This window comes from Hyperolius riggenbachi, chromosome 8, assembly GCF_040937935.1.
Source record: "Hyperolius riggenbachi isolate aHypRig1 chromosome 8, aHypRig1.pri, whole genome shotgun sequence".
In the NCBI taxonomy this organism is placed as follows: domain Eukaryota; kingdom Metazoa; phylum Chordata; class Amphibia; order Anura; family Hyperoliidae; genus Hyperolius; species Hyperolius riggenbachi.
The window spans coordinates 61,324,176-61,348,875 of NC_090653.1; the positions used below are offsets into that span (position 1 = coordinate 61,324,176).

Consider the following 24,700-nt stretch of genomic DNA (forward strand, 5'->3'; position numbering starts at 1 on the left):
TATAGGTCCTAATGCCAGGGCTGGCTACGGCAATGCCTGCGATTTTACGGCACTAGAGGTGGAGCTATTCAGGACCCTTGCATCCGGGTTGTGGGATGCGTACGGTCGGGGGCTGTGTGCTGTAAGGTAACATGGCGCCCACTATCCAAACACAAGCCCAGCGGGAGGAGGGCCACCGGTAAGTCATGGCTTATCTTGTCTGCAGGCAGCCGGGAGGTCGCCAGGGAACTTGTTCCTTTACTGAAGCTGTGTGCAGGGGGCATCCATTATGTATCATCACTATATACTGTGTGTGGCTATTATGTTATTACACAGGGGAGACTCCTATCAACTCTACAAAGTGAGTTTAGATGATTTTCAGGGATTTTTTTAAATGATGAAGCCCTGTGCCATATACAGCTTCACAAGGCTGGAGTTTCTGTTTACATCTAGTGTATGGGCTCTGCCTCTGACACAGGAGACCTGGGTTCGAATCTCAGCTCTGCCTGTTCAGTAAGCCAGCACCTATTCAGTAAGAGACTTTAGGCAAGTCTCCCTAACACAGCTACTGCCTATAGAGCGCGTCCTAGTGGCTGCAGCTCTGGCGCGTTGAGTCCGCCAGGAGAAAAGTGCAATATAAATGTTCTGTGTCTAGTCCAGTATAGAGTATTGATGCTTTGCTATAGTCTGCTGATTCCACAAGGCTCGTCCAGTAAAGTGCACAACCAACTCGGTGACATGACTGGCAACATGGCCAAGCGATTACACAACTTTCCGCACATCAACCATCCAAACAACCAGCTCATTTACATACTGTGCACGCAAGCGAACCGACGGACTGCATGATATGGCCACATTCAAAACAAGTACGTTGTTCAAACAATGTTGTACACGCTTGGCCAACTGCACGATATCAGCGCAACAGTCGTGTGTGTTGAACCGCCTGATGGATCGGGCAAACTGCCTGTTATCAGTCACTCGTCTAGATGTTTGCCACGCTTACACATGCCTGACTGTCGTCCAACAGACCAAAATCATATGACAATCAGGCGGATTTGTTGGATGTGTCTATGAGCCTTAAAGGTGCTTATACGCTATGAAACAAACGAGTCAATTAGATGTTAGCAAGCATTCCATAACTGGTTTACTAAATATGTCGGGTTTGGGTGGTAGTCATTTTACATGAGGTCCTTTTTATTTCTGCATGCTGTGATTATGTGGCTGTTTTCAGTTTACAAATGACATTGTTCTGTTCTTCTGCGTTTCAGATCCAATGCTCACCGGACAGTTCCAGAGCGGTGAGTTACTTGTGAATTGGAGCAATACGGAGTCTCTTGTATAAGGAAAAGGAGAGGAAAAACCAGAGTGAGAGTGAGGTTCTAGCAGTCATTTGTCCAGTATGGGATTTAGTTTGAAGGCCGTTATCCGTGCAATGTGGGCAGCTTCTGAGCTGAAGGAATCCTCAGGACTAGGCCTTCAGTCCAACCACTATCCAGCAATGGCTGGATAGCGTACTGGTTACACTGACACAGCAGACCAGGGTTCAAACCTCGGCTCTCCCTGTTCAGTAAGCCAGCCCCTATTCTGTCCTTGATCTAGACTCCCTAACACTGCCTTTAGAGTGCGCCCTAGTGGCTGCAGCTCTGACACTTTGAGTCCACCAGGAGAAAAGCACAATATAATTATTTGTCTTGCCTATACATCAGGGCATGGTTGCGCTGTGAACATTGAAATAAGGCTAGTGTTGAGCTGATTGGTGTTGACTGACACTGACAGGCATTAATTGGCACTTGGAGTTCGAAGGATGTTCCACTGGCTCCTGTGGGCATCAGATCACTAGTCAGAACCACCAAAATGCCTGCAGCAGAATCTCTAGAAAGGCCAGCACCAAGCTTGTAGTGGGAACTGTCCTTTCTGTGAGCAATGGAGTCTACCAAATCCTAGCATTTTGCTGGAGCTGTTATCTTGTGCACACAGACCAAGAGTACCTTGGGCTCATAAGCCATCCTTTCCAAATATTTAGATTGTCTGTTGATTAGAAGCTAATTATTTTGCCGACTGGTAGGAAAGGGCTGATAGACGGTTATTTTTTTTATCGGCTGTTAAGCAATTGGACATGGTGGAACTTATTATTAATTCATGTACGTCACGCCATCTGGATGTGACTTAATTCAGGCTAGATCCCTACTATGCAGTGGAAAGGCTCTGGATACAATAGAGCTTTTTTTGGTCCATCCTGTCATTCCTGTGCCGCCCCACCCCCATTTAAATCATGTGACCAACTGGGTTTTCGGCACTCCTTGAGTATTTCCAAAGACTGGCTCGCCCATACTGCACATGCTCGAGTCCATGCTTGCATTTGCACGGCATGAGCTCGCTCATCTTTGAAAGTACTTGGAGACACAAGTACTTCTGGAGGCTGCCAGAGGAGGGCCAAACAGCTATTTCACTTAGCAGGCCAAATTACTTCAATCGGGGACGGCGCAGGAATGACAGGATAGAGCGAGGACCAGGAAAACTCTACTGTATCCGGAGCCTTCCATCCTACATAGGGAAGTATCTAGCCGGAAGCGCGTTTCCTCACTTCAGATTCCCTTTAAATTTGTACCTTATTTCACGTTTGTAAATTTTCCCGCTCCAGGTCTGGGATTGTCTGCCGAGTGAAATATTGCAATACTCTTCCCGATATCCCTTTCGACCCCAAGTTCATCACATATCCCTTCGACCAAAACAGGTAAGTTGGCAACAGGAACATGTGATGTTTTCATGAAAACTGTTCCCTCCTGACCAGGCTCCTCCTCTTCCTCCTGCAGATTTGTGCAGTACAAAGCCACCTCTCTAGAGAAGCAGCACAAGCATGACCTTCTCACTGAGCCTGACCTGGGGGTCACCATCGACTTAATCAATCCAGATACCTATCGCATTGATGCAAACGGTGAGTGTGGGTGGAGACCAAACTGTAGGATGAGTAACCTGTTTGCCCATTGTAAAATCTTTCCTCTCCCTGATTTACATTCTGGAATTTATCACTGGTTTAGTTCTGCCAGGTGATCTGTGCAGAATGTTCGTTACTGAGTTCTATGCACAGAGGGAGACCCTGCTTGCTTGGCAGTTGAAAAAAAGCCATTATTTCCCACAATGTAACGAGGTTCACACACCGCAAACTGTCAGGACATCACACTCTGGGAGGGTGTCAGGAACCGGCCCCGCGGCACGCCTGCAGATACGGTTCCCGACTGCGGGTCTGACCAGATCAAGCGGGGAGCAGCCTTATTCAAGCTACAACAAGGCTGTCGCCCCTCAAAGCACTTCTCACTGCCACCACTAGCTGCTTCTAGACACTTCAACGATTCCCACTCTGCTGTCGAGTGATCTGCACGCAAGTCCGCGTTTTCATATTTGGGTCTGCTTTGCGCTTAGGCCAAACACGGGAACGCCACACACACAATACAATCGTACAGTAGCAAGGCACAATCAGGCACGGAGCTTGTAACGTAAATTACACTGCAGTCTCTTTCTAGGCTATGAGCTAGTTTAGTACATCAGAAGTCAAACTTTTTAAATAAAGATTTAATATTCCAGAAAAAAAGTGGAACAATGCAGAAAATACATACAAAAGATTTACAAAAACAAAGTAACAATTACAAAGATAAAAGTTACAAAGATACACAATAAGACAGTTTGCATAAAAATAAATAAGGATAAACGTTACCAGCGTTACGGTTTGATCGTTGTTTGCGGGAGAATGCAGTCCTCTGACCAGTAGTCGGGGCAGTTCTGGCATCTTTGCTATCTCCAGGGAACTACAAGTTGTGAAGGTCCTGTGCGGGTTCTTATAGGCCCATTTGTGGCCTAGGGGTACAAGTCCAACCTGCCTCCGAAGGTTTGCACAGAACGTTTGTCATATCCTTTCTGGCTGTGATATGCAAACTTCAAAGGTTTTTCCTGCCCCACTTTTGATCTTTGCAGAGATTTCCCCTCTCCCCATAGATCTAATTTGCAAAGGTAAAATTGTAATTTAGCACACACATCAAAAAGACTTCCCTACTCCAGGTGACAATTGCCCAAGCAAAATACACATCTGAGACATAGCAGATCAAAGCTAAGGACATGCCTGCTATTAGCCTATCAGCTATTTCCTTGCCAGAGGCTAGCAAACCAATTTAGCATTTCCTGCTCTCCTATTCAGACCAAAGGGTAGCCGATCACCTGTATAGGCTTCAAAGTGGTATTGCAACTGTCTGATTAAAGGTGCATACACACATCAGACTATAGTCTTTGGAAAATGAAAGATCACAGACCTATCTTACCACCCTTCATGTAGTATGAGAGCATTTGTACACAGTCTATTCTATGGAGCTGACTGTTAAAGAAGGTGTGTATGATGATCTGCAGATCTTATAGACTATGAATGCAATTTTCAGGAACGGATCTTTGGCAGGAACAGATCATTTGCAGATACTGATCTATTGTGTCTGTACAGCATCTTTGTGTGCAGCATCTTGCAAAGATTTTTTTCTGATGGGGAGTTCAGCTCTGTAGAAAAGACTGAAGGTATGGCTCTCATACTACATGAAGGGTGGTAAGATTGGTCTGTAATCTTTCATTTTTCAAAGACTATAGTCTGATGTGTGTATGCACCCTAAGTGTTTCCTAATTAGAGGCAGACAATGGTAGCTTTCCTGCTGGACACTGAATGCAGATTTAATTTACATGCAGAACTCACATTGGCACACTTCCATCCGCCAGGTGTCCAATTACCCTGAAGCCAGCTGCCAGAGTGGCCACTTAACATACATACACCTCTGAAAGATACACAGCAGATAGAAAAATATGGCTTCCACGCGATACAATATGGCTGCTATGTTATACACCACCTTACAGAGGGTTTCACCACAATATCAGCCATACTGGTGATCTATTCGAGAAAACGTATATATTTCTCGTGGGCAATAGGAAACGATAGGAAAAATGTTTTCGGCTGAGCAACATCTAAATATCTCCGGCGTTATGCCCTCTGTCAAAATGGCAGCTCCGAAAGGAAGTCCTGCCTTTGTTGAAAAATGCAGTCTGTTCAGCTTAGCTCTGTATACTGAAATAATTAACAGAAAACATTGCTTCTGTTTGCATTATTTGTTTTTATGTACAGGAAGACAAAGCAGTTAGGATTATCAGAATGTGTTGACAGTCAGTGGATTAATGCAAGTGCTGAAAGTGAGTTATAATGGTTCCTGTTCAGCTAAATTACTCCTGCAGCAAGTGGGACTTTTTATTTATTTATTTATTTAATAGCCTGTACTCCAAACGGCTTACTGTTGCCATAGTTGCAGAGTATCACAAGTTGAAATGTAAAAGTTTTAAAACCTCAAATCCAGACTAGTGCAGCTTTCATCGATATTTATGGCAATTTTGTAACAAAAGCAGAATCTCCTGTTTAGGATAATGCGAAAAATCATGTCAGAATTTTGAATATATCTTCTTTGATTTGCAGTTCCCTTGGATATAGCAGATGAAAAGCTTCTAGAAGAGGAAATTCAGGCTCCGACCAGCTCCAAGAGGTATGCGATTGATGAAGTACCTGTAAACGTTATCCTGGCTGGATGCTATGGGAAACCTATTTGGTTTTACAGTTGAAATGAACCAAGGCAAGGTACCAGCCTTCACTTCGTCCTGTAGTCTTTTTGGTAAAGTGAGATGGGAAGTTGGTCAGAGGAAGTGGCAGTGCAGCCCCTCGATGCCCACTGAACCCCAGGCAGATGCATGGGTTGTCTTGTGGGTGATCCTGCTCTGCTGATGTGTACATTCTTTATTTTCAACATTTCTTTTTGTCACTGGATATTGCTGAAATTCCTTTTTCAGCATATTTTCTGTTTACTACTCTCTCACACTAACCTTTTTCATCCGCCCTCCCCCTACCGCCTTTCCTTTTAATGCCTAAAACTAATCTGCCCCTCTCATCTCTCCTAACACTAACCTACCCCCTGTCCACGTCTATCATTGACCTTCCCCCTTCGCCATTACCATGATGTCATCAGAGCACCACTCCCACCACTCCCAAGCGCTGGGATTGATCATAGCACCACATTTTAGACCAGCTGCATGATAGCCTAGTACTCAGCCAAACGCTGCTGCTTTTGCCAATCAGAAAACTGGTCACATAATTGGTTTGAGAGATTTTAAAGAGCAACCGAAATGAGAGGGATATGGAGGCCACCATGTTTATTTTCTTTTAAACGATACCAGTTGCCTGGCAGCCCTTCTGATCTCTTTGGCTGCAGTAGTAACTGAATCCTACACCTAAAACCAGCATGTGGCTAATCTAGTCAGACTTCAGTCAGAAACACCTGATCCGCATTCTTGTTGAAGGTCTATGACTAAAAGTATTGGAGGCTGAGGATCAGCAGGACAGCCAGGCAGTCTGCATTGTTTAAAAGGAAATACATTATGTCAGCCACCCGTTCCCTTCTCAGTTCAGGTGTGCATTAAAGCTTTTGCAGTTAACTTTCTGAAGGACAAAAATGTTCAATGCGCATAATCTAGTGACTCATATTACTGCTTAACCCAACAGCAGCTTCAATATAGTTCGCTCATTTGAGATAAGTGCTCTGCTTTTGACCTCAGTTGGCAGAACTTGTTGTGCAGTAAATTCTTGGAATGCTTTGATCTCTCTATCTGCTAGCAGAAAATACAGAAACTGAAAGCAGAAGTCCTCTGTTATTGTCTCATACTGCCCCCTGGTGATAAGTGGCCATAAATACACATTACAGCAGTACTAATTAGAAGCAAGGAAATGTAACAAATAAGATATAAATTGCTAAAATTTGCCTGGAGCACTTGTAAGCCTTTAAATTGACAACTAAAGGGTTAACACCCATAAAAGGCTCATTTTTGCATTGCGGTTATTAATGAGTCCTGTGGTTTTTTTTTTTTTTATTCTCTTTGTAGGTCCCAGCAACATGCTAAAGTGGTACCTTGGATGAGGAAGACTGAGTACATCTCCACAGAGTTCAACAGATACGGTGTCTCCAATGAGAAGCCTGAAGTCAAGTAAGTCCAATGTTTCTGGTGTGATTTCCCAGACTCCCTTGCGTTTCGTGTTCTCATGCTGTTGTGTGGTGTTTGTGTGACTGCAGAATCGGCGTGTCTGTCAAGCAGCAGTTCACAGAGGAGGACATCTACAAGGACAGAGACAGTCAGATCGCAGCCATTGAGAAGACATTTGAAGATGCTCAGAAATCTGTAAGTGAAATGCATGGTGGTCCTGTGATATAGGATGGCTCCATAATGTCTCTATTAACGTGTTCTATTTTTATCGCGTAGATCGCTCAGCATTACAGCAAGCCACGTGTCACCCCAGTGGAGGTTATGCCCGTGTTCCCTGACTTCAAGGTAACAGTCCCTTACTTGGCACAAAGTTTTGTGTGTGTATATGAATACTGAAGAACCTAGTATTGCCGTTGGCACTAAAAATTATAGAAGGAAGTCTAGTTATGTCCCCTCCCACAAAGATACGAGAGAATATCCTAATTTGGGACACAGCAGTAATACTGAGACAGTGGTTCTGTCCCTCCCCAACTGTGATCTAAAGCTGATCAGTGTTTTACAAAGTTAAAGGAATAGCGGGGGGGGGGGGGGTGCGATTTCTCCCAACAGCACTTTTACCACAATTTTAATGCTAGGTGTTGGGAGCGTGGTTTTTTTTTGTTTTGTTCTTTCAGCACTCTGCAGTGTGGTAGAGCATAGGTTCTCAGCGTGTGGTACGCGTACCCCAGGGGGTACTTCTGAGGGTTCTAGGGGGTACTCGGGCTTGATATACTTAACCAAAAATAACAAATTTAGAGTTTTAGAAAATGATACATCTTATTTAAACAGCACCAAATTAGTATTTTCGCTAATTAAAAGCAATAGTAAATGCTTGGAAATGGTTTAGAACCAATTATAATGTACTACGATTAAATATATATTTGTCAAGGGGTACGTGTGATAATGTTTACCATGCTAGGGGGTACTTGGTGAGTAGAAAAAAAGGGGTACATACCAATAAAATGTTGAGAAACACTGTGGTAGAGCCCCTAGTCCTTCTGTGATGTTTCTTTGTGTCTTTGTTAGATCCTGAAGTCCAGCTGAAGACACTATTTTACTGTTTTAGTTTGGCCACATTGACTTCAGTTATCCAGTAGGGGGCAGTGTAAGCGGTTAGGAGCAGGCCTCTTCGGCTTGGTTCGCAGAGAAAACTTACCATTCGGTACATTTTCTACGCATCTGCTAAATGCAGGAAGCAGATTCTATTGTTAGAAATAGGAGCCTCCTCCACATGGTATGCAGAACGGAACACAAAACGCCGGGTGCATGGATGCAATGAAAACCTATAAAAATGGACAATCCACTCCAAGTGGGTACCGGGGATGAAAATGTACATGGGTGTACACTGATCTACATTAAATGGAAACCTAAAGTACCTCTGACCTCAGATGGAAATAACATACTTTTAATTTTTTTTTTTATTAACTGTGCAGTGACAATATGCACAGCACCTTCCTCCCCCTTTAGCGCCTCCCTCCCCCGTCCCCCATTCTGCTCAGCCACAAAGGCTTTGACTGGAGCACAACGTTGAGGACAGGCTGGAAGGAAGTGTCAGTACTTCCTCCTTTCTGCCCATCCTCAGGAACGCCCCCCTCTACTCGCCGCTACCAGTTCGTATCTGCAACGCGAGCTGCGCTGTGTGCGGTACTGAGGGAATTCAGCTCAGAACGTGTACTAATACATCTATTAGTTCACTATCATTCTGAGCTAAATTACCTCAGTTCCGCACACAGCGCAGCTCTCCAGTGCGCTGTGCAGATAGGAACTAATAAAGGGGGGGTGTTCCTTGGGATTGGCAGAGAGGAGGAAGTACACTTCCTTCCAGCTCATCCTCAAGTGGCTGAGCAGAGCGGGGGGTGCTAAAGGGGGAGTATTGTGCTGTGACTATTGTGTCACAGCACAGCTAATATAAAGGCATTAAACGGGGTACTTTAAGTCAGACTACAAAATACAGTTTTACTTACCTGGGGCTTCTACTGCCCTCCTGTGCCTGTGCTGGTACTGTAGGATGCTCCGGTCCCCCGCTGTGGTTTAGTTTTGTTTTCGGCGACAACGGGTCACTGCGCGACCTGGGCTGCGCGCATCCTTGTTCACGCTCCCGGTGCCTGGAGCGTCCTGCGCAGGTGCAGTAGAGATTTTCTCGTACTGCTCCTGCATAGGAAGCTCCCGCAGTAGCCGGCCACAGGCTCAGTCGCCGAAATTGAAACTGAGCCGCGGCAGGGGGACAGAAGCATCTTGGAGTACACAGGCTGCCTGCAGGGACCCGGTAGAAGTCCCAGGTAAGTTAAACTGCATTTTGTAGTCTGTCTTAAAGAACTGTCACGAAAATCTTAAAATTTAAAACGCATACAAATAAGAAGTACGTTTCTTCCTCAGAAAAATGAGCCATAACTTGCTTCTCTCCTATGTTGCTGTCACTTACAGTAGATAATAGAAATCTGACATTACCGACAGGTTTTGGGCTAGTCCATCTCTCCACAGGGGATTCTCAGCATGGCCTTTATTCTTTATAAAGACCCTCCCTGAAAAAGATTTATTCAAAGATGCTGGCCAGCCTCCCTGCTCACTATACACTTATTTGGCAGTTGGGCGGAGCAAATGCCATTCACTAAGTGCATTTTGAAACTAAGGAAATCCCTGTGAACCCCCCCATGAGGAGATGGGCTAGTCTAAACCTGTCGGTTCTGTCAGATTTCTACTCCTACTGTAAGTGACAGCAACATAGGAGAAAAGTAATTTATGGCTCATTTTACTCTGGAAGAAACATACCTCTTAAATGTATATGTTAATTTTAAAATTTTCGCAACAGAGGTCCTTTAAATATCCCTTTAAGGTGTCCATTCATGGGTCAACCTCATGATTCAATGTACAAGGATTTACTCCCAGACTGGGAATCTGAACACCTTGCACCACTTAATCTTGATCAGATTTTCCTGTTTTTCCATTCCCAGATGTGGATTAACCCCTGCGCTCAGGTCATCTTTGATTCTGATCCTGCACCCAAAGAGGCGGTGTCATCTGCAGCGCTGGATATGATGTCACAGGCCATGATCAGGTAAGATTATCCTCTCATGGAGATCAGGATCTGCATTATACACTACTGTAAGGCTAAGAAGTTGCATACAAGATGGAGTCTGAGATGTGTAATCTCTGTTCTGCCTTACAGAGGTATGATGGACGAAGAAGGCAACCAGTTTGTGGCGTACTTCCTGCCATCCGAGGACACCATGCGTAAACGCAAGAGAGACCAGGATGAGGGAATGGACTACATGGCTGAAGACATGTAAGTGAAGAAACAGCTCGAGTCCAAATCTTTGTGTCTTTTGCGAAGGCTCTTTTCTGTCCACTAAAATTAGTGTTGGGCAGACTGTTTTGTTTTACTAAATAAAATTCTCAAGGATTGCTGTGAAATTACGATTTTATTTTGTAGATATGACTACAAGATCGCCAGAGAGTACAACTGGAACGTTAAGAACAAGGCCAGCAAGGGATACGAGGAGAACTACTTCTTCATCTTCCGAGAGGGTGATGGTGTCTACTACAATGAGCTGGAGACCAGGTTAGATTATGCGACCTGTTAGTTCTACCTGTCGTATTCTGCAATTTTGTTTGGCGCCGATTCTTCATGATTATATGGTTCTTTTGCATGCCAGATGTGTTTATTAATCACTGTGCTTTTTCAGCTATTGTATAGGTATGTTCATAGCTTCAGCCTTCAGTCGTCCTCCCCTTCTTTTGCCCTCAATTTTTCTAAATGTCAAATATTTCTCTCAAAAAAATGGTCTTCTCATTATGTGATCAAAGTATAAATTTTAATATTAGCAACCCTTCTAGTGAACATACTGGCCTTATTTCTTTTAAGTGTTGACTGGTTAGATCTTCTGGCAGTCCAGGGAACTCTCAGTAGCTTTCTCCACACTCACAGCTCAAAAGCATGCATTTTCCTTATTAGTCCAACTTTCACAGCCATGTGCTCCTACTGGGAAGACCATAACTCTAACTATCCTGATATTTATTGGTAACGTGACATCTACAGTATATCCTTTTAGTATCTTGTCCAAATTTCCCATAGCTTTCATTCCAAGCAAGAAGCATCTATTTCATGGCTGCAGTCTCCTTATGCAGAGATCTTTGATCCTAGGAAGGAAAATCTGTTATGACTTTTACTTTTTCGCATCTATTTGGAGAAGGTATTGGCAGCCCACTCCAGTTAACTTTTGCCAAGAAAACCAGATGAACAGAAACAACCTTTCCTATAGTTTTGGTATTAAAGTGATATTAAACTCCCACTGGTAAACTCTTGTACCTATTCCTAGGTATGATTTTCAATGGGTCCCCCAGAAATGAGGTCCTTTTACATTAATAGAAGTACCTGGTTGACCCTGCTCTTACTACTGGGAAAGAGGAAGTGGCCAGACAGGTGGAAGCTCTCTGTCTAGCCTCCTCACGTGGCTCCCTATCCTTCTCCCTGGTAGTGAAGTGCCGCTGTCGCACGTCTGCTATTACTATGTTTTTAAATGCTTCTGTGTTCATTTGAATTAACACCATTTAGATGGCTTTTTTGAGAGTATTGGAGTTAATCCTATCTTGCCTCTCCTGTACAGAGTGCGTCTCAGTAAGAGGAGGGTGAAAGCTGGAGTCCAGTCTGGAACTAACGCTGTACTGGTGGTGAAACACAGAGATATGAATGAGAAGGAGTTGGAGGCTCAGGTAAGCTGTTGATCTCTTGATATTTAAGAATGATGAAAGATGGGGTCCAGTCAAAGGCAAAACCAATCCATCTTTCCTTTCTTTTGTTTTTAGAATATTTTTACTTCTTTGCTGTTTTTTGAGCACAAACCTTTTTATAGAAAATCCCTCTGTTCAGACAGTCGGCTTTAAAGGACTAACGAGGCAAAATTACTAAAAAAAAAAGTAAATTACCTGCCTCATCTTTTAAGGCACGGAGGACGCCGTCCGCGCCCTCCGTGCCGATCCGCCAGGTCCCCCCGCTCATTAGCCCCCCGGGCCGGTTGCCGACCCCACAGTCCGGGTCGTGCTCTCCTGCCTCTCGCAACATGGCCGCTTCCTCTGGCCGCGGCTGAGCAGCTCTAAGGCCAACCCCCTCCCTCCCCCCCCCCCCCGATCCACGATACGTAGCGTGGATCAGGGGGGTTGGCCCTAGAGCTGCGCAGCCGCGGCCAGAGGAAGCGGCCATGTTGCGAGAGGCAGGAGAGCCCGGGCCGTGGAGTCGGCAGCCGGCCCGGGGGGCTAATGAGCGGGGTGACCTGGCGGATCGGCACGGAGGGCGCGGACGGCGTCCTCCGTGCCATAAAAGATGAGGCAGGTAATTTTACTTTTTTTTTTTTTTTTAGCAATTTCGCCTCGTACGTGCTTTAAAAAAAAATAAAATAAAGTGTCGGGTAACCTACATAGGAGCCGTGATCAGAAAAATGTCACACCAGTAAATCAGTAAATGAAAAAACGCGTTGTGGTTCCAACAGCTGTTTGTACCTGTGTTGGTCAGGCGGTCACAACTTTGGTCCTGTGCTTATTTGCCCTTGAAGTTGTTGCTTGGCATTGGATACCGCTTACCAGAATTCCCAAATCTTTTTTTTTTTTTTTTTTTTTTTTTTTTTTTCTTCTCTATATTTGTTTTGCCAACTGTACCCTATTTGGTGGTGAACATGCAATGTTGTTATGGTGCTTACTTGTTTATAGCTGCTGTTGGAAAGAAAGAAATCTGAAGCCATGTTAAAAAAAAAATGTTAGACGGAGAGGTAATATCCTGGATGAGATATGGTCCTCTCTGTGCCCTTGGTCCACCGCTGTCATCCCCCCCAAGTACTCATGTTCCTGAATATTTCCAAAGACAGACCGATCTGCACTGCTCATGCGCAAGTCCAGGCTCATGTATGCGCCATTCAGATGCACCTGTCTTTAGAAGCACTAAGGGACGCATCACTTTCAAAAGACTCCCAAAGGCAACGAATTTCAACGGTGGACGACTGTTAAACAAGGGCACGGAGAGAGGATTGGAAAAGGCTCTATGGCACGTGTCAAACTCTGGCCCGCTGGCCAAATTTGGCCCGCAGAGCGATAAAAGTTGGCCCGCCAGTGCTTTTATGATCATACATTGATTTTGGCCCGCGGCCACATTCCCAGCTCCAGCCCTCCCATCCCTCATCTGCTATTCTGGTGGCCGGCTCTGCCCCTCTGCCCTCCCTCTCCCTTGCTCCGCTTCTCAAGTAAGGAAGGCTTAAGTCTTCCTTCTCGGCCTGCTAGCCGGTCCCCCTCCTTCCTCGGCCACCGCTCCTTTACCCCATGGAGTCGGCGGTCCGTCCTGCACCGAAGCCTGCTCCCTTCATCCTCTTCACTACATCCCCGGCATGCAGCACAGGAATCCCCTGTGATGCAAAGACACCAGAGCGGCTCCCTCGGTAACGTCGCAGTAAGTACGCAACGTTACAGAGGGAGCCGCTCTGGTGTCTTCGCGTCACAGGGGATTCCTGTGCTGCATGCCGGGGGCCGGGAATGTAGTGAAGAGGATGAAGGGAGCAGGCTTCGGTGCAGGACGGACCAGCGGCGGCCGAGGAAAGAGGGGGGAGGATAAGGCTGGCTACCTACTGGGGGCACCTACTTACCTAGCTAACCTACACTGGGGCCACTTACCTAGCTAACCTACACTGGGGCCACTTACCTAGCTAACCTACACCTGTCTACCTATATTGGGGCCACCTACCTAGCTAACCTATTCTGGGGCCACCTACCTAGCTAACCTATATTGGGGCCACCTACCTAGCTAACCTATACTGGGGCCACTTACCTAGCTAACCTATACTGGGGTCGCCTACTTAGCTAACCTATGCTGGGGCCATTTACCTAGCTAACCTATACCTGTCTACCTATATTGGGGTCACCTGCCTAGCTAACCTATAGTGGGGTCACCTGCCTAGCTAACCTATAGTGGGGTCACCTGCCTAGCTAACCTATAGTGGGGGCACCTGCCTAGCTATAACCTATAGTGGGGGCACCTGCCTAGCTAACCTATAGTGGGGACACCTACTTAGCTAACCTATATTGGAGGCACCTACCTAGTTAACCTATATTGGGGGGCACCTAATTAGCTAACCTATATTGGGGGGCACCTACTTAGCTAACCTATTCTGGGGGCAACTATCATGGCTACCTATACTGGAGCTGTCTACCTGGCTAACCTATACTGGTTGCACCTATGCCTGACTAACCTATCCTGGGGGCACCTACCTGGCTAACCTATACTGAGTGCACCTATGCCTGTCTACCTATATTGGGGTCACTTACCTAGCTAACCTAAACTGGGTGCACCTATGCCTTGATACTTATACTGGGGCACCTATGTCTGGCTTCCTATACAGGGGTCACCTGACTACCTCCTGCCTTCCTACACCAAGGGTGTTTCCCCCCCCCCCCCCCCCCCCCCACTGCGGCTATAGCACGCGGTGCAAATTGTCAGGTGTTGTGCGATCATTCCAAATTGGGGGGTGGGGATAAATATGACTGTTGGCCCTCGACCTGGTCTAAGTTTTTCATTTCATCCCTCCGCCTTTTTGAGTTTGACACCCCTGCTCTATGGGATCCAGAGCATTCCCTCTCGATAGTTGAGTATCAAAGCCAACCGCTTCCAATCAGTTTAGCTCGCAGGTGGATCTTTTGGCTATATTTCATTACCACTCTGGATCAGATGGCCTCTCTTTTCGATTTTACTTGATATGTGAGGCCATCTTTGTCCAGCAGGGGGAGTCTTCTACCTGTTGCTTAGTTTTTCTATTGATACTTGCAGGAAGCCCGCAAAGCTCAACTGGAGAATCACGAGCCTGAAGAAGAGGAGGAGATGGAGGTGGACCAGGATACTCAAGGATCAGGTACTTACTCATTATTTCTATGGCTCATCTTCTACTGCTGGGAGCTTAGTTGCAGTCATCAGTGGGTTATGGATATATTGGTTGTGTTGTGCACCGTCTTTGATCTTGGAGAATGTTCAAAAGTGGCAAATGACTTGTATATTATACTACTACATACAACACTCGATATTGTGGCCTGATCGACCTTCTGATTCCTTCATGTTCTTCACATTGGAATAGAATCCGTGCTGCAACATGGCTGCCCGATCAATTTTCAACCGAAATCCATTGAAAAGATCAATGGGACATGCTGGAAAAACTTGGTCGCAAGTGCTCGATCAGGTGCGCGGCGGTAACAGTGTTTGATATCGTGACGATTGACAGACCCCAGGCTGAGGTCTCCCCAAGTGTAAAAGACCCACCTGTTGACCGCCACGACTCCTGGCATTCCTCTGGTGTCCACCGTTGCTATGTGTGCCTGTGTCAGGCAGCACCAAGCGCAGATGTGATGTCACTACATTTTCCGGCGCCATGTGGTACAAGTGCTCGTAGTGATGGTGAACACCGGAGAAGGCTAGGGATCGCGCTAGCAAATACTCGAGAGCTTACCGAGCATGGACACCTGGGGGGGACACTTTTACACTGGGGTGGCGACAGTGCTAGCTCAAATCTATCGGAAATCATTCTGCGGTGTATGGGCAGGCAATAGATCCCTCTCTGATCAGATGAGAGGGATCTGTCTCATGGCCGATCTGCCCATACACCGAGTCATTTATGGGTAACTTTACTGTAGCTAAAAAAAATCCTGCTGGTATTGCATAATATCTACAGTTAGGCAAAGGTACCCAGACCAGGTAAAAAGAAATACTGAAGGATATATAGGGGCCTATTTCAGAAAAAAGGGGGTTACATATTTTGGGGGCACTAACCTTTCTGCCAATTTTTATTTTTGTATGTTACAACACCCTTTTAAATTCAATGGGAGCAGAGTCTTCCCGAAGACAGGCGGCTCTATACCGCTTGTGTGAGTGTGAGTGGGCGCTTGCATGTGCGCAGTATGGAGCAGCCCGTCTTCGGGAGCACTCGGGCTCCCCGAAGACTTCTGAAGCCTCCTTCAGCGATAGAGGCCGCAGTATTTGACCAAATTGGTTGATTACTGCAACACTGGAACGGGGACAGGAGAGGAGGGCTCTATAGGACTTAGAGCCTTCCCTATCCTTAGGTATGTACCTGGCTTTTTTAAAAATTATTTCCATTCACTTTAAATCTATTGAAAGTCGATATGCAGTGTGTGGTAGAAATGGATCCTTCTCTAATCAGAGGGATCAATTGTTTTTCCCACATGCGTGTATGGACACCTTAACAAGTATCACTTTCTATCAATCTCGGGCAGTTTATCGGTTGCAAGTGTGATCGGACATGATGCGCGTGAGCAGGGATGGGGAATTTGGGGCAGCTTAAAGGTTCATGCACACATCAGACTATAGTCTTTAGAAAATGAAATATCACCGACCAATTTTACCCCCTTCCATGTAGTATGAGAGCCATACTCTACACAGTCTTTTCTATGGAGCTGAACTCCCCATCAGACAGAAATCTTTGCAAGATGCTGCACACAAAGATGCTGTACACATTCAAAAGATCTGTTCCTGCAAAATGCATTCATAGTCTATGATATCTGCAGATCATCATACACACCTTGTTTAACTGACATTCATCTGCAGATCTGAAAATCCATCCTGGTGGATCTGATCTGCAGATGAATGTCTGTTAAACAAGGTGTGTATGATGATCTGCAGATCTCATAGACTATGAATGCATTTTGCAGGAACAGATCTTTTGCAGGAACAGATCTTTTGAATGTCTACAGCATCTTTGTGTGCAGCATCTTGCAAAGATTTTTGTCTGATGAGGAGTTCAGCTCCATAGAATAGACTGTGTAGGTATGGCTCTCATACTACATGGAAGGGGGTAAAGTTGGTCTGTGATCTTTCATTTTCAAAAGACTATGGTCTGATGTGTGTATGAGCCTTAAGTGTTAAAGGGCCCTTAGTGTAAACACAGTACAAACATGCTGTCCCTGTAATGTCTGCTTCCTGATGCAAATGTTTCACCTTGCCTCATGAGAGAACCGGCCCTGGCTGTCACTCACTGCTAAGGGGAATCTGATGCATGCAGCAGAAATCTGCAGCATGCAATCCATATTTTCTCCCACAGCGCATTTTATCGCTCTGCAATGGTTCAATCACATTCAATGAAACTACTCCATTGATATGCATTAGCTGCAGAGCCATTGCGGAAAATCGCTATACGAATTCGCATCTAGTGGAAACCGGCTCCATCTTTTCCTCTTTTAGGATAAAATACAGCATTAGCAATAACAACACACACACACAAAACAAAAAGAAAAAAAACACCTGCACACACATTAAAATTCCCTACATTATGCTGCAATATTTAATGTACATTACAGATTCAGTAGCAACAGAGATTTTTAGTTGGCACCGCCAGAGTAAAAAATGCAGTGAAATGCCTCTCAAACACTCACAACTGCTTGTTGCTGCCTGGTAACTGTTTGTTGTTGCCTAGTATCTGCTCACTATTGCCTGGCAACTTCTTGCTGAGCACACAGTTCAACAGTCTGTGGAAAAGAGGCCTAATGCTGGGTACACACGATGAGATTTCCCGTTCGATTTGCGGATCGATTCGATTAAATCAAACATGTTCGATTGGATTTCGATCGTTTTTTTTCCATCGATTTTGCATACCTATCATGAAAAAAACGATCGAAATCCAATCGAACATGTTTGATTTAATCGAATCGATCCGCAAATCGAACGGGAAATCTCATCGTGTGTACCCAGCATTAGGGCCCTTTTTACACTTAATCAGTTGCTCTCAGTTAAAACGGAAAGAAAACTGATTTTCAAAGTAATGGTGGCCATACATGGTACAATAAAAACGTTCGATTATCCCGCTTTTTCGATCTAAATGATCGAATCGAATGAAAGTTGAAAATATATTTTTTTTTTCGATCAAGAAATTCAAACGATTATCCCGTTTTTTTGAGAAAAATCAGATTGGACATGCTGGAAAAATCTTTATATTCGATCTAATGGAATAATCAAACTAAATTATCTAATGGAAAAAAAAAAATTAAAAATTGTATCATGTATGGCCACCTTAAGTCCCATGTTTTCCTATGGCACCTTTCACACTTAACGCGTTTTAACTGAAATCTTTGTCACAATACACTGCTATGGAAAAAAACGCGTACTAATGCACACCAACTGATTAAGGCCACATACACACATCAGACCATAGTCTTTTGAAAATGAAAGATCACAGACCAATCTTACCCCCTTCCATGTAGTATGAGAGCATATCTACACAGTCTATTCTATTGAGCTGAACTCCCCATCAGACACATCTTTGCAAGATGCTGCACACACAGATGCTGTACAGACACAAGATCAGTATCTGCAAAAGATCTGTTCCTGCCAAAGATCCGTTCCATAGTCTATGAGATCTGCAGATCATCATACACACCTTGTTTAACTGACATTCATCTGCAGATCTGAAAATCCATCCTGGTGGATCTGATCTGCAGATGAATGTCTGTTAAACAAGGTGTGTATAAGATCTGCAGACCTCATAGACTATGAATGCATTTTGCAGGAACAGATCTTTTGCAGATACTGATTTTTATGGTGAATGTGTACAGCATCTTTGTGTGCAGCATCTTGCAAAGATTTCTGTCTGATGAGGAGTTCAGCTCCATAGAATAGACTGTGTAGGTATGGCTCTCATACTACATGGAAGCGGGTAAAATTGGTCTTTTCCAAAGACTATGGTCTGATGTGTGTATGAGCCTTTAGACTTGCAATAGGTGTTATGTTTCTGGATTTGATAGGTTTCCACTGAAATCTCGAACATGTGGTTTGGTGCAGGATTTGATTACTATGGGTGGGACTCATTTGACAAGTCAATAACATTTATATTGTGCTTTCCTCCTGGTGGACTCAAAGCACCAGAGCTGCAGCCATTAGGGTGTGCTTAGTAGGCAGTAGCACTGTTAGGGAGTCTAGTCCAAGGACTCCTTGCTGAATAGGTGCTGGCTTACTGAGCAGGAAGAGCTGAGATTTGAACCCAGGTCTCCTATGTCAGAGGCAGAGCCCTTAATCAGTACTAGAAGAGGAGTAGGTACATGTGATAAATATCTGAAGATGGAAATTTACAGTATATGCCCTGATGTCCACAAAATGTGTAGTGCTGTTTCATTATGGTGCCACCAGAGGGCACCAGAAGATAAGCTTAAGTGAGCAAGCCATTGGTATCATTAAGAGATCATATAGGTAACTTTTAGTAAAAATCTAATGAACATTTCCAGCACGCCCACGATATGCTGCACATACTGCATCAGTAACGTTATAGTGTTTATACCCCCCCCAAAAAAAACAGCTGTTTCGCAAGAACACTTGCTTCATCAGAGGCTATGCATCGATAATGCCCCCAAATGGGTAGCCAAAGTTGTCCCCCTGCATAGGTAGTCGTGTCCCCTTGCCCCATAGGTGATCAAAGGCGTCCCTCAACACCCTCCGCATAGGTAGCCAAAGGCGTCCCCCTGTATAGGTAGTTGTGTCTCCAACCCTATAGGTGATCAAAGGTGTCCCCCACCCAGCATAGGTGCCCCATTGGATTGGCTCAGTTCCAGGCTGCTTGCAGTACATTTTCCATGCAAGCCGGAATAATAAGCACCTCATTAACATTCTCTACCATCCTGCAGCAAATAACTCTGTGCCTAATCGAGCCATTTGTGATAAAGCCGGTCTGTGCAGCCTTATGGCTAGTGTGCTAGTTAACTGTATTAGAGACTGTTAAAGTTTGCTTTAGTTTACTTTTTAGTCTGCAGTTAAACTTTCAAGTATAGTTTTATGTTCATTATGCTTTGGTTCTTATTGTGTGTTCTGTTGATCCCTCAGATGCTGAAGATGGTGAGAAGGGCAGTGAGAGCGAGAAGGAGGCCAGCGGAGGAGAGGCCTCGGGTAGTGAGAGTGAGAGGGAGGAAGAGAAGGAGGAGGAGGAAGAGAAGGAGGAGGAGGAAGAGAAGGAGAGCAGCGAGGACGACAGGGCCGCCAGAGACAAAGAGGAGATCTTCGGTAGTGATGACGATGACAGTGATGAGGAAGGCCAGAATGAAAGTGGCGGTGAAGCAGAGAGCGGCAGCGAGGAAGAGGAGGAAGAAGACAAAAACAGAGGGCGCCGGAGCAGGAGCCGCAGCGCCAGCAGCAGTCCATTCGGAAGTGACCGATCCCAGCAGGAGAATGAGGAGCAGAGCGGCAGCGAGCAAGGCTCCGCCTCTAGCGATGGCAGTGATAGTGACTGAATACTCCACCCTCTCAGCAATGACTGATTTTGTAAATATTTGTTATATTATACTTTTAGTTCAATAAAAGTTTTCCAACAATGTTTAAACTATGATTTCCTTTTTAGTGGTGGGAAAGTGGAGGAATTTTGCGTTAAAATAAAGTACCTGAACTCAGGAGCTCCGTTGCAAACAAAAGCCGCATCTCACCTCCCCTCGGTCCTTGCCTCACAAATATCTTTAGTTTACACAGACGGCCTCTTTTGCTAGATTAGAATTTTCAGTGGGTCTCTGAGTGTTTTAAAGGAAGCCCAAGTCGAAGTGGTCTGGTAAAATGGAGACAGCTGTGATGTGTAGGCATGAGTGCCGAGGCTTACCACTGCTCCCCATCACTGCTGTGACACTCCATTTTGCTTTAAAATGCCCTGTTAGCAACCGCTACTTGGCCAAGCCACTGACCTTTAACCTGGACATACTAAGCTGCCCATCTGCAGTATGTCCGATCAACCCCTTTCCTCCCCCCCCCTGTGACCTTGCTCCCATAGCTCTTGCGGTTTTCTGGCGTGCCTGCTTCTTTCCAGACCACGGTACAAAGGTGGCGGATCGGAAATAATACATATGCACAGCCTAGAATGTCCGGGTTAAAGGTTGGTGACTTGGCTGAGTCACAGCCGCTAACGGGGCCTTTTTTTCAGTGTAATGGAGTGGCACAGGAGTGATCGGGAAGAGCGGTAAGCCTCACCACTTATGCCCACACATCACAATAGCATCCATTTTAACTGACCACTTTGGCTCGGGTATCCCTTGAGTTAAGTAATGGCTGAGTGTTTGACCAAGCTTTGCCCTTGTGGTGTAAACACACTTCTGGCAGGAGAGCAGCAGAAACAGACACTTTAGTGTCTATAACAGGTGTCAGATTCTACTCAGGAACATCAGCTCTGCAGATAAGGTAATTTCTGAAAGCAAGATGGCAGTCCCTATGCAACAAAGACTGAAGAGTGCAGCTCTGGCCAACGAAGTGAGAAAATGTTGTTGAGGTATATAAAATGTCTTAGAGAAACAAAAAAAATCAATTTTATTGCCTATACAAAGGTGTTAAAGTACAAGATGGACATCTAACCAAAAGCCTTGAAGATGTAGAGACTTGGGGTGTGTGCACACATCCAATTATTATACCACTTCCATGTAGTGTGGGGGTTTACCTATACAGTCTGTTGGACATGGTAAAATTGCCCAGTCATTGTCCAATCAAAATTGGATGTGTATATGCTCCCATAACCCCGGTAGGCACTTTCAGTTTTGATTGGCCAAACGCTGGCCAATTTGACCACCACCCTGTAGTATGAGGATCAACGAACAGATTGTTACTAAGCTCTTATGCTATATGGAGGTGGTAAAATTGGCAAATAAAAATTGCTTGTGTACCTTAACCATTTCAGCCCGTGGGGATTTTTCACCTTATGCATCAGAGCAATTTTCACCTCCCATTCATTCGCTAATAACTTTATCACTACTTATCACAATTTATTGATCTATGTCTTGTTTTTTTTCTGCCACTAATTAGGCTTTCTTTGGGTGGTACATTTTGCTAAGAATTATTTATTTATAAATGCATTTTAACAGGATTAATAAGAAAAAAATGGAAAAATTCATTATTTCTCAGTTTTCAGCCATTATAGCTTTAAAATAATCCACGCTACCATAATTAAAACCTATGTATTTTATTTGCCCGTTTGTCTCGGTTATTATACAATTTAAATTTTGTTCCTATCACAATGTATGGCGCCAATATTTTATTTGGAAATAAAGGTGCATTGTTTCCGTTTTGCGTCCATCACTATTTACAAGCTTAGAATTTAAAAAATGTTCGTAGTATACCCCCTTCAAATGCATATTTAGAAAGTTCAGACCCTTTAGGTAACTATTTGTCTTTTAATGGTAAAAAAAAAAAAAAAAAGATTTGGGTAATATTTTGGTGTGGGACAAACCAGTTAATTTTTTTTTTATGTTGTTAAATGTGTAGAGTGTAATGTAAAAAATATGTAGATGTAGTTTTACTATTTGGCCACAAGATGGCCACCTTGGTTTTTGTTTTCCCTCCTTGTGCTTCTCGCTAAGCGGAAGTACAAGGGGGGTGCGGAAATCTTTCCGGGCAGAAGAACTGAAGCCTCACGGGTAAGCGCTTCGGTTTTTCTGCGGGGGACAGGGATCGGTGATCGGAAACCATGTTCCCTTTCACTGATCCCAGGGCTACTGGGGGACACGGGGGCGCGATCGTGAGCAGCCGCCCGGACGTGAGCTTCACGTCTGGGCGGCTGAAATGATTAAGCCTGGTACATACTTTTAATTATTGGCCAATCACGGCCCAATTTTACCACCTCCATGTAATATGAGTGTATGTACCTACACAATCTGCTCATAGTACACTATTCCATGCTATCCATACGGAAGGGTGTAATAGGCTTGAGAGAGAGAGGATGCCATTTTTTTTTCTTTGGGATGGGGGGGGGGGGGGGGGGGGGCAGGTAAAGGACAGTATAGGTCTTGTAAAGATTGTTTAGGCGCTTAAGGCAAGTGTTGGTATCAAAAGTAAACATTCAGGCAGGGAACACACTTGACTGTTTTCGTGCGCGTTTTCTGCACAGAAAAACTGAGAACTCGTGTTAATCAATGGGCTAGTACACACTTAATATGTTGTTCGCGCGCAGAATAAAAACTGACATTCTGCATGATGATTCTGCACATGTTGTCAGTTTTCTCTATCAATTACATCAGCTGCTATGAAAAAACGCACACATTTTCCTGCATGGAAACACTTGGTGCGCAGAAAAATGCGCGCAGAAAACTGAAAAAAGTGTGTTCCCTGCCTCAAATGAAACCACTGTACTGGCAGAAGGAAACTCATTAAGTGCTCGAGGTATAAAATATTTTTCCACTTGTTCCTGAGAATGGTTGGAATGACAATGAAACCAGGAGAAGTCTTGAGACTGTAAGATCTGCGTGTCCAGTAATTTCATGAAAAACCTATTGCCTTCAGCCTAAAAGTGAAACCGAAATGGAACATTTGGTCCATGTTGCTGAGTGTAAAAGCAGTCTAAGCAAAGGAGAAAAGTCTTGGAGCTTCTGAGATCTAAGCAATTTGAGGAATGTTGAAAATTCCATGGAGTACCAGAAAATCTAATGATGCCATATTGGATGCGGCAGAGGAAGGCAGTGAGTTCATAAAGTAAATTAAAAGGTATACTCTTAAGAAGGGATGGTAAAGAGAGCAAGAAGGCGTAGTAGACAGATTGGACTAGGTAAAAAAAAATGAATAGACTTGTTCCTTGTTGTATGAATGCTGCAGGGACGCTCAAGACAAGATGTCAAGGAGTGAATCGGGCACAGGGATCGGCAGGTGTAAATTATTAGTGATTGGGTAATGGTGATAGTAGCCAATTGGCTCCTGTACAGGAAATCATGATTGAGGCTTATCATAGACGATCGCCTACAACTATCGGTCATTTGAGTGCTGGGGCTAGTGTTAAGGTACGTACAAACTTGCAATAACTGTCGTCTAAAACCAGAACCAGGACAAGGTCCTCCAGCACCCGACACCAAAGTATTCCCCTCCATCCCTCCCACCCCAGTCATCACATACTGATTACTATTGGACTAAGAGGCGCCTCAGGGCCCCCAACGCTTTAATCTCTAGTTACCTGGCTTGCAGTCACTGCCATGTATCCGCTTTTCTTATTTCTCTCTGCTTCAAACACAATAGGGTAATGACAGCTGAGTGAGATGTGCGCCACGCTCCTACACTGCGCCCCGAGGCTGGAGCCTCTCTCGCCTCTGCCCGGCCCTGTCCAAAGCTGTTGGGCATCAGGCGTCGTTAATGATCCAGCCTGTCGACCCTCAACGCTCGAGCAAGATTGACTACAATGCTATTTTCAACCCCCCTCGACCAATAGAAGACAATCATTGTCCCTCCATGGCAACAGAACACATTTCTAGCATACGTATAAGTACACTGTGGGTGAGTTGGGCATCTGGAGAGCCAAATTATGGCTCTCCCTGCTGCCACTAAACTCCCCTGCGGCGTTAAATACTATTCCATATCTGAGTTGTCTCAGAGAGGTGTAATTTTTGGGGTCCAGCGATTGCCAGAGCCCTGAATTACTCTTGTGCGCCCTGCACAGCATAACATTGGTGCTATGGGGCGCCTGGTTTTGGCGCTGTACGCCAAAAACCACCTGCTTCACATTGTTATCCTCAAGGCTAGGGATGTGTCTGTACAGTATCGTTCCCCCCCCCCCCCCCTTTTTTTTTTTTTCTTGCCAAGGATCATTTCTTGATCCTGGATGGGTGACAATTATCGAATGTATGCATTTAGCTTTAAGCACTAGAACCAGAGGGTTCAGGTCAGAAAGGG

General features: G+C 44.8%; 1 protein-coding gene across 1 annotated transcript; it reads left to right on the forward strand.

Moving 5' to 3' along the window:
* Window positions 1–58: 58 nt before the first annotated feature.
* On the forward strand, window positions 59–20,399 carry PAF1 (PAF1 homolog, Paf1/RNA polymerase II complex component). Its single transcript, XM_068250472.1, has 14 exons — window positions 59–178; window positions 1,248–1,277; window positions 2,621–2,713; window positions 2,793–2,914; window positions 5,471–5,537; window positions 6,925–7,026; window positions 7,113–7,218; window positions 7,300–7,368; window positions 10,014–10,117; window positions 10,229–10,345; window positions 10,493–10,621; window positions 11,667–11,772; window positions 14,864–14,945; window positions 19,907–20,399. The coding sequence occupies exons 1-14, from the start codon at window positions 132–134 to the stop codon at window positions 20,308–20,310; spliced, it is 1,578 nt and encodes a 525-aa protein (XP_068106573.1). The 5' UTR covers window positions 59–131; the 3' UTR covers window positions 20,311–20,399.
* Window positions 20,400–24,700: the final 4,301 nt, after the last annotated feature.

Excerpts from the sequence above, each read along its gene's own strand:
- PAF1 (XM_068250472.1), top strand. The coding sequence starts at position 132 with ATGGCGCCCACTATCCAAACACAAGCCCAGCGGGAGGAGGGCCACCG. Across the intron at positions 7,219-7,299 it reads TTGAAGATGCTCAGAAATCT|ATCGCTCAGCATTACAGCAA; the intron begins GTAAGTGAAATG and ends TTTATCGCGTAG. Across the intron at positions 7,369-10,013 it reads CCGTGTTCCCTGACTTCAAG|ATGTGGATTAACCCCTGCGC; the intron begins GTAACAGTCCCT and ends TTCCATTCCCAG.